Raw genomic sequence first — 10,577 nt, 5'->3', positions numbered from 1 at the left:
GTAAGCTCTCTTTTTCTGTCTCCATCTACCATCTTTCTGGACCCATCCTTTCCCTGTTAATACTACTTTCCAATTAATTTTTTAATAAAAACTTCCATCCACACACACTGTTCCGGATCAACCGTTTTTTCCAGTATCAACTGTTTCCCCATTTTTTTTCTGGAACCAAATGTGTTAAATGTTTGAAAGTCTATGTGTAACTAGCAGCAGTGGAAGAAGTATTCAGATCTCTTACTTCAGTAAAAGTACTAATACCACATAGTGAAATTACTCCACTACAAGTAAAAGCCCTGCATTCAAAACTTAATGAAGTAAAAGTATAAAAGTATCAACATCAAAATGTACCTAAAGTATCAAAAGTAAAAGTACTTGTTATGCAGAATGAACCCACTCAGACTGTGTTTTTATTGTCTCAAGGTATGGCTCATTTAAACTACTTAATATACTTTTATGAGGTTTAATTTAAAAAAAGAAAATGTTTTTTTATGTTAAATCTGGACCTGAAAAGTAACTAAAGCTAAATGTAATGGAATAAAAAGTACAATATTTGCCTCTAAATGTAGTGAAGTAAAAGTATAAAGTTACATAAAATGGAAATACTCAAGAAAAGTGCAAGTACCTCAAAATTGTACTTAAGTACAGTACTTGAGAAAATGTACTTAGTTACTTTCCACCACTAGTAACTAGTTGCTCCTGTAGAAAGACTGCACTCCCTACCCGCTCCTCTCTCTTTGCTCTGTGTGTCTGTGTGTTTGCTTATTTTGGCAACATGCAGATTGGGCGTTGATATGCATGTTGAGAAAAGACACAGAAACATCATCTGCAAAATATCTAATAAAAACAAGGGAAGAGACACTCCAGATGGTGCAAACTAATTCTTGGAGTCTAATACCCTGGACAAACTGCTGTCCATACCGGACAACACCCACCAGAGCTGTCAGTCAGGGCAGGGAGGACATTAGATGGACAATTTCATTCATCTTTGCAAATGTTTAATTTATCTGCACATTATTTAATTTAATTGCCTGCAAATGTGTAATTTCACAGTAATGTCCAATTTCTCTGCAAATGTCAAAATATTTTAGCAAATGGTTTAATGTAAATTCAGATTTATCATAGATTAATTATTGATAGGTTAAGTTTATTTTTAATGTATGTATCATGTATATTCAATGTATGTTTGAATACTGCTACTGGGTCTGTCTGTCTGTCTGTCTGTCTGTCTGTCTATCAGATTTTGTTCCAAAAATGATTGCTACCAATCTTTAAACTAAATTTAACTTTAAAGCAATAAACCAAGGCGACAAAGTGTCATATTTTAGTTAGGAATTATTAGATTAATGAGAATTATCAGGTCAATGGGCTAAAACAACGCTGGATTCATATAGCCTTAGTTACATACGAAACTTTTGTTTTATCCCATTTTAAGTGCAAGCTAAGCTACCTATTTCCAGTCATTATGCTAAGCTAAGCTACCTGTGGAGTTGAGACAAAATTCAGAGTTGTCAAAGTAAAACAGATAGAAATAAAAAAATAATAAATAAATAAAAGTAAATCTTCCCGTACAGATAAAAATCTCTCTTTATTAGAGCACAATACAAAACATCTTATTTTGGCAACATGAAGATTGGGCGTTGATCTGCATGTTGAGAAAAGACAGGAACATCATCTGAAAAATATGTAATAAAAACAAGATTGCGCAAATTAATTGGAATTTAATTCCCTGGACAAACTGCTGTTCATGCTGGACAACGCCCACCTCAGCTGTCAGTTATCTATCGATCAGATAGATAGATAGATAGATAGATAGATAGATAGATAGATAGATAGATAGATAGATAGATAGATAGATAGATAGATAGATAGATAGATAGATAGATAGATAGATAGATAGATAGATAGATAGATAGATAGATAGATAGATAGATAGATAGATAGATAGATAGATAGATAGATAGATAGATAGATAGATAGATAGATAGATAGATACTACAATAATCTGTATGATAGCCACCATAAATATACTGATACTCATGGATGCCGTTGGACCTATTTTGAAAAAATGAACTCTTCTGCAGCCGCATCATGTTAAACAGAGCAACAGACACACCCATTTCTCTGTGATTGGTAGCCAAAATGATGTCCAGACCGCAAACTTTTTAGGATTATCTTCTGTTAATTGAATTAATTTTTAATTCTTAAAACAAACGAGGCCTCAAAACAGTATTTTTCTGTGATTGTTTCTTTTTTTTTTTACATTTTTTGAACTTTGGTATATTTTTCTGATTTTTTCTGATTTTTTTTTAAACAGTGATTTGGATTGAGTTTATTCTATTTTTTTTTTTCCACGAAATAACACCATACTCTGTACTTCATATTTTATATGTCTGTTTATATGTCATGTCTGGGGTCATCAGGGGGTCAAAGGAGACTTTGTTGGCCTAACTACTTGGCCTGCGCAGCACAAAAGTCATTCAGTGCTTATGCTCCAGGATTCACAGAGCCTTAGTTACAAACGAAACAAAGTTAGACAAAACTTTTGTTTTATCCCATTTCCAGTGCAACCTAAGATACCTGTTTCCAGTCATTATGTTACGCTTAAGGTACCTGTACCTGTGGAGACAACATTCAGAGTTGTAAAAGTGAAACAGTTGAAAAAATAACAAATAAATAAAATTAAATCTTGTTCCCCGTACAGAAAAATCTCTCTTTATTAGAGCACAATACAAAACATGGTAGGAAATATCAAATTTAAGGCACATTCGTGAGACATCTGTCTCCTATAAACAACAACGAAGATTCCCAGACCGTAGAAACTAAAGCTTCTTTCTAGCTGCTGCAGTACCTGAGCTACTACAGTAACTAATGAATCCCTTCTCCCTCAAAAACTGCAGAGAATCCACACAGTACAAATCCTAAATTACATTTACAGTTTACAATACATTCTGAAAGTGAGGAAACAGTTTTATATATTAAATAATTTACTTTTCAAGTAAATTTATAAAATGTACCAAGTAGATTCTTCTTCCTCTAGAACAGGGAAGGTTTCATTTTTATTTTCACTCGAGCTTCTTTACAATCTCAACCTCACATTTCCTCTGAAAAGTGTTTACTTTAACTTTCCAACGGCCTTCCAATGGGCCATCGGTTACGAATAAAGTGTTTGATTGACAGAGAAACTGAACAGCTTCAGTTCTGAAAGTATTTAATAAAGTTCTGCAGGTAAAATCTAGTGTACTTGTTTCTGATACACACATCGTGTTATTTGTCTGCTGGTGTGTTTTGTGTCATGGTGTTGCCTCGTGTTGACGGAAGCCGAGCTTCACTCCTGGTCCCGGTCTTGGTCCTGCATGATGGCCTGCAGAGCCTCCAGTCCCTCCACAGACACAGTCAGACTGCCAACCACCTTACTGCTGTCCTCCACGTCCAACACTGCAGGACACACACACACACACACACACACACACACACACACACACACAAACAGGCAAGTAGTGGTGTGAATGTACTCTGCATCATGTAACACACACACACACAGATATCTTCCTGCTGGTAGTGTGTGTGCGTGTGTGTGTGTGTGTGTGTACCATTCAGGCTGGTCTCCGTCAGGTCTTGTTGTCTCTCCAGGATTTCGGGGATCCTGAGGAAGGCCACCCCGACATCCTCACACTCCCTCTCCTGCTCCTCTTCCTCCGGAGGTTCGCTCACCACCGTGAACCGGATCCTGAACCACACAAACACACACGCACACACACACACAAACGCACACGCACACACACCTTCTGTTTTATGATCTCAGTTTGTACAGGGCAGTCAAACACGTCATTGTGTTGATCCGTTATGATGAGGTGTTTTATTTCTGCAGCTGTTTAACTCCATCAGGACATTCGTCTCCAGCCGTCTCACTTTTTGTGTCAACTAACATTATATTTCCCCTCTCACCTCTCCATCTGAGGGTTTTGTCCCCGCAGGACGCCCCTCAGCAGCTGCCGCCTCGCTGCGTTGCTCTCCACGTCCACAGGAACCACTGCAGAACACAGAGGTCACACATTTAAAAACACAATACACTGCAGTCTTAATTTATATGGAAAAACACTATAGGTTACTCCCGTAACCCCGGTTCTCTGAGTAGCATGAGATGTCTCACTATGGGAAAACGCCCCCTTGAATGACGTCTACATCAGGACCCCACGGTAGGCTATATGAGCCCCTGATGCAGCGTTATTCAAAGAAGCACAGCTCTTCTCGCTTCACCCCAACAGCATGAAGGGCGGTCTTGTTAGACATTTCACTCATGCAACACAGAGAACCGTTATGGAAGTGACCTATAGTTCTCTTTGTTAGCATTCGCTTCGATGTCTCACTATGGGATATGGAGAATCCCGTATTGCAGACAAGATTATCTCGACGACTGACCGCCAGCCCCCCTCATGCAGAGGTCTGTGGATGAGGCAGGTCACCAGTAGTTGAAGAAGTATTCAGATCCTTTACTTAAGTAAAAGTACGAATACTACTCTGTGGCTCAACTACAAGTAAAAGTCCTGCATACAAAACTTACTGAAGTAAAAGTCCAAAAGTCTCAGCATCAAAATGTACTTAAGTATCAAAAGTAAAAGTACTTGTTATGCAGATTGTTTTACACATTTCAAATATATTACTGGATTATTATTATTATTAATGTATTTATGCAAGCAGCAATTTTCTGTTGTCAAGGGCTCATTTAACTACTTAATATAGTGTTATGAGGTTTAATAATTCTTTTTTCATGTTAATACTAAAGCTGGCAGCTAAATGTAGTGGACTAAAAAGTACAATATTTGCCTCTAAAATGTAGTGGAGTAGAAATAGAAAGTTACATAAAACTAAAATACTCAAGCAAAGTACAAGTCCCTCAAAATTGTACTTAAGTAGAGTACTTGAGTAAATGTACTCAGTAAGATTCCCCTCCTGCAGGTCACAGAACAAAGAGCCTCCTTCTGTTCTCCTGTTGTACTGCAGCTTCTCACCTTTACTGTAGTTGTAGTTGATGCTCTTGCCCCGGGGCGGTTTGGGCAGAGACAGGGGCGTCTCCTCTGTGGGCAGATCCAACAGAGAGTACTCCACAAACAAACGCACCACGCTGTCATCCCGGGACACCCGAGACTCCGGACTCAGGCTGAGAGACACGACCTCCACCCGCACTCGATCAGCCGGCTGAGGACCGAAACAGTTACACAGGTTCATTAAAATAATGAGTCAGCATTAAGAACTCTCCTCTTAATTATTGTGTATTTGTGTTGTGACTGTCGAGTTCAGATCTGTTTGGCTGAAGGCTTTTAATATTAAATGAATAATTAGTGTTTAAATAGAGTTGGGTTTCAGACTGGAAATCTAAAATATTTTTTTAGTTAACATAAGTCAAATTTTTCATCAAGACAAGAACTGGCTGATTATTATGGAAATAATGCCTGTTTGGAGCTGAAAATTAATTCTTTGTTCATGTTGTTTTGTTATTATTTTATAGATTTTTGCAAAACAATGACATATATACATACAGTATATTCAAAGAAAATGTAACCCTGTTCTCGTTTCTTAGAAACAGCAATAATGTTTGTGGGTCAATTTGACCCGAGGCATGTTAATTAAGTGTCAGAAACTGAAAAATCCCAATAAACATTGTTTATATTTCATTAATAACTCCATGACTAACCATCTGAATCAGTATTTAGTTTAATGGTCTTCTTTACCTCTCACAGATCATGGTTCAACAAGGATAATTCACTCTTTTTTCATTAAAAAATGCATGTCAAAACTTTTTTTATGTACATTGGAAAGACCTACATATTAAATACAATAGTTTTACATTACATTAATTTAAAAATAATGTTAATTGTCAATTTGACCTGCAACATAACAGGAGGGATAATTAAAAATCGAATTAAAAAAGCAACACACACAAATTCAAAATGTATTTCTTATTTCATAGTTGCCAGGTTGTTCAAGTATCAAAATATTTGAAATGATTTGCTATTTGCAATTAAGTCTTATATAATTATATAATTTACAAAAACTAATACACACACACACACACACACACACACACACACAGAGGCAAGTAATGGTGTGAGTTTAGTGTACTCTGCAGGATAAAACCTCCATCATGTGACGCACACAGATATCTTCCTGCTGGTAGTCAGTGTGTGTGTGTGTGTGTGTGTGTGTGCTGGTTATGTGTTTTACAGTTATTCCCTGCTGCTGACTATCCCCTGTCTGACTTCATTTTCTTCAGAAACAACTTTCTGCTTGTTCGCAGTATAAAAAAAATCGAAACTGAAGCTCAACAAAAACAAAACTCTTCCATGATGAAAACACGAGGCCGGCTGTGTGATAACAACGTCGTCTCTGCTCCGTGAGGCGTTCACTGACCTTCCTCCCTGCAGACTGTCCGTGAACTATGCAGTCATCGCTGTCGGACTGACTCGATCCGCTCCCATCTTCTCTGGCTGCTGCTGCTGCTGCTGCTGCTGCTGCTGCTGCTGGGGCCTCCTCCACATCTGGTGCGATCCAGCCGGGAGCAGGAAGTAACACAGGGAGGAGATGAATCAGTGTGTGAACAATAAAGATAAACACACTGCTGTCCTGAACCGAGTTTGACATCAACATGTTGCTGATATTAATAAGGTGAGTGAGACGTCTCTCTGAGGATGTTGTTAACATTTATGAAGGCTGCTCTAAAGATTATTGACAGCCACATTCAATATTTATGGCTGTTCTGTTCAGGAAACATTGTGAGAAAACAAAAACATTTGCACCTTCTTTAACCCTCTGGACCCCAAAAACCCTGCAGCGAAGGCGGTGTGGAAGGTGGTTTTATTAAAAAAAAAAATCTATCATCCTGAAGCTGTTAGAGCAGAGATTACTGTTGGTGTTTGAAATTCCCAATGGTCCTTAAACAAATCATGTATGATGAAAGATGACTGTAATTAAAATAAGGCCTGGGCATAGATTGATATTGATATGATCGCAATTAGTGATAGTTTACTTGATCAAAAATGTTGGAAAATCAGTCAACCTTTTCCTGCTCCACTTCTGTTTGCAAGTTGCCTGAGAAGTAAACAGAAAGACCGAATGTGGAGCTAAACGTGGAGCTGAGGGCAGCAAAGTAGCAGTAGTAATGTCAGCCATGACTTGGAGCAATAAACCAGGGAGATACAGGTTAATGTTGGGAAAGAGCAAAGGAAATGACAATCTATCCGCTGCTGTATCGAGAGAAAACTAACATTCACAGCACGGCAATTCACACACAGCTGTGGTGCATTCAATAGCGCTGGAACGGCTATGGTGCATTCAATAAAACGGAACGGTTATGGTGCGTTCAATATCGTCAGAACAGCCATGGTGAATTCAAGACCGTGGGACATATGAAAACTTGAAAAACCAGAGAAACAAATTATTACTGAGTGGAACTTAGTTCAATTAACAAGTTAACAAAACATTAACAGGGTATGCTTTATTAACAACAACAACAAATCTGTTTAATCATTTGAAGATGTATCACCCAAGTGATTATGCGGAAAGCTGGAAAATGGAAAATTTTTGCCATATTGCCCAGCCCTAATACAAATGCATTTTTTTCTAAACACTACTAGCTCTTTTTTTTAAATAAAAACTACTTGTAATAGTTGTCAGGGAATGCTTGAAGCTTATTTTTCACTTTGGGGATGTTCATTTAAGAAAAGGAGCAAAAGTTTGCTTGACGGCGATGATTAAACCCTCTGAACTCCTCAACCCAAATGTGAGTATAAAAGATGTGGAAGCAGGAAGTTGTTATAGCATACATTATCCAATCCGACCTAAATTTCTCATGCGTGATGAGAGTCCAGCCCTGACCACGTCTGAATGTCAATATTGACACATAGTTATAGTTCCCGCCCACTGGCAACAGGAAGTAATAGTTTTACTCTGTGATGTCCTGCTCTGAGCTGGTTAATCAGATCCACCTCAAATTTGGTCAGAAAATTGCGCGTTTTCGTTAAATGGCGCTGCTGTAGCAGTGGGGAGAATTTCGATAACTCGCCATGAAACAGGAAAGTGCTCCAACTTCAGCGTGCATTGTCCAATCTGTCAATTTCTCATGTGTAATTAGACTCCAGACCTGAACCCCCGTCCCCAATAAACTCAGCAGAGTTACCTTAGCATTACCTTAGCATTACTATTGCACCACTTGTTGTAGATGCTTCTGGACAGAGAGAGTGCTGCTAAATTTGAGATACCTAGACACCATAATCCATCAGCGTCCAGTGGTTGTAGAATTTTTTTTTTCCACAGACATGTTTTAGTTCCCCTTACTTCTATCCATGATATAAATATTTTATCTTATCTCAGCGAAAAACGAGGACACAGTAAGGGAAATGATGGCTGGGGTTCAGAGGGTTAAATCAAGAGGTGAGTGGGACTTCTCTCGGAGGATGTTGTTAACATTTATGAAGGCTGCTCTAAGGATTATTGACAGCCACATTCAATATTTATGTGTGTTCTGTTCAGGAAACATTGTTCGAAAAACAAAAACATTTTAAGACAGAGTGAGTTTGGGGAGATTAAAAACAAACTGGTTGTTTTCTTTCCACAATATAACAAGTAGGATACAGAGTTCTGTAAACAGAGCAGGAAACACAAACAATAACATAATGATTTCAGGTTTATTAAACCCGGAGAGTCCCTCCTGCCAGTGTGAATAAAATCATATTGATCAGTGTTTACTCACCTTCAGTGATTTCCTCTGAGATTTCAGAGTCGTCGGAGTGAGATGCGAGCAGTTGACCTTCAGAGAAGTGAGACTCTTCTTCTTCGTCCTCTTCCTCCTCCACTGCTGCGTTCTGAGCAGCCCGAGACGCTTCTGACACAACCTGCAGACACAAAACAATAAGTCACAGTTTTAATCATTATCAAATCAAGACAAACTTTTTAGTACAGCAGCTTTTGTGATTCACAGGTCGATAATGAGACAGAACAGGAAACCATGTTATTAGTAATCATACACTCGTTTTATGGTAATTTCCCCATTAAATAAACTCTACAGCCTTTATTTATAAAAAAAAAGGAGGAAGGAAATTCTTTTTTTCTTTTCTTTTTGTCTGTGACTTTTATTATCACGCCTGTCACAATAATTACAGTTATCAAGGTCACGTCCAAATTAATAATGGGCATTTGGAAGAAACCTGCCAACTCGAGCGTCTATAACGTTTAAGATCAATAAATCGATTAATCGCTACTGATCTCAAACGTTATAGATGCTCAAGTTGGCAGGTTTCTTCCAAATGCCCATCCCTAATATACATACATTGGCAAAATAAAAGATATATACAGCACTATGCAAAAGTCTTAGGCCTGTTTTGAAAATGGATGCTTTTATTTTGAAAGGACGAAAAGGAACTTGATCCTGTCGATTTTAAAATTAAATCGAGTGAGATTATTCTGTAAAGATAATGTCAAGGAGTTCAATGTTTTATGTTTGAGCCCCCGAAGACGTATGAGGTTAGTTTTCACAGTAATCTTCATATTTAAATGCGTTTTGTGCTCAAATTAAAACCAAATTAAAATCAAATTAAACCTAGTAATTAATGCTAACAAGGTTTGATACATTAAGCTAGTTTTACTTAAATTAATACTCTTGTATTTCTGTGTGTTTTATAATTGTTATTGCAACTTTCAGTTTGCAAACTGTAGCTTTATCCAACTTAATTTTCAGCTCATTGCCTTATTGATGTACGGCCGCAGAACTGAACGCTCGGCCGTGTTTCAGTTCAGTGAGTCCTGATACGCAGTCATTGATAAAATTAACATTAAAAAAATACATAGATCGGTTAAAAATTACATGTAATCGACCAAATTCTTAACAACCATTAATCGTTTATTGATTAATTATTCCCATCCCTAGACCACAGACAAACAAATTTAGACCAATATACAGGATGATCCAGCAACCCGAACATGAACTGATGTTGGAAACCTCACCTGCTGCTCTGCAGCTGACGGATCTATGAATGAGACCTTTTTGGCCGTCAGTTGTGTCTTCTGTCTGAGTTTTGGCAGTGGGGCCTGACGGGAACAAAACATCCAAATTAATGAATAAAGTTTGTAGAAATACATACGTATACATACATACATACAGTACATACATACATACATACATACACATACATACATACATACATACATTAGATTAGTCCAATCTAATCTAATAAAATATAGTTAGTCTTTCAGGGCGTTAATTGATCTCCTGACCTTCGCAGCAGAGACCTCTAGGGGCAGAACGGGCCGATGATGAGACAGATGTTTGTCTTCGTCCTGCAGAGTCTCATTAACCTCCCTGTCTCTCGTCTCGTCTTTCACTACGAGCTGATCTGATGGTTTGTTTTCTCTCTCCTTTGGGATGAACTCTTCAACAGTCCTGATGGAGGCTGACGGAGGGAGGTGAGGGAACTTCCACTTCAGCGTCACTTCGATGTGTCCGGCAGGAAGTCCTGAGGGATCGGTGAGCTCGAACACACCTGAGGGACAAAACGGACCAATCACCTGTACCATAACACTGAAATAAA

The 10,577-nt window shown here is 38.1% G+C and overlaps 1 protein-coding gene across 1 annotated transcript in view; it reads right to left on the bottom strand.

Moving 5' to 3' along the window:
• Positions 1 to 2,693: 2,693 nt before the first annotated feature.
• The window catches only part of rpgrip1l (RPGRIP1 like), a 22,657-nt gene continuing 14,773 nt past the window's right edge, over positions 2,694 to 10,577 (bottom strand). The window contains exons 17-24 of the mRNA XM_059336041.1: positions 10,264 to 10,529; positions 9,994 to 10,077; positions 8,744 to 8,885; positions 6,406 to 6,533; positions 5,007 to 5,193; positions 3,943 to 4,027; positions 3,588 to 3,724; positions 2,694 to 3,432 (exon numbers count right to left, since the gene is read on the bottom strand). Coding sequence (XP_059192024.1) covers positions 3,323 to 3,432; positions 3,588 to 3,724; positions 3,943 to 4,027; positions 5,007 to 5,193; positions 6,406 to 6,533; positions 8,744 to 8,885; positions 9,994 to 10,077; positions 10,264 to 10,529 — 1,139 coding nt within the window. The 3' untranslated portion in view covers positions 2,694 to 3,322. The remainder of the gene's footprint in view (positions 3,433 to 3,587; positions 3,725 to 3,942; positions 4,028 to 5,006; positions 5,194 to 6,405; positions 6,534 to 8,743; positions 8,886 to 9,993; positions 10,078 to 10,263; positions 10,530 to 10,577) is intronic.

Source organism: Centropristis striata, chromosome 6 (genome assembly GCF_030273125.1).
Source record: "Centropristis striata isolate RG_2023a ecotype Rhode Island chromosome 6, C.striata_1.0, whole genome shotgun sequence".
Taxonomy (NCBI): domain Eukaryota; kingdom Metazoa; phylum Chordata; class Actinopteri; order Perciformes; family Serranidae; genus Centropristis; species Centropristis striata.
The sequence above is the reverse complement of the archived record's forward strand: the minus strand, read 5'-3'. Positions and strand labels throughout refer to the sequence as shown.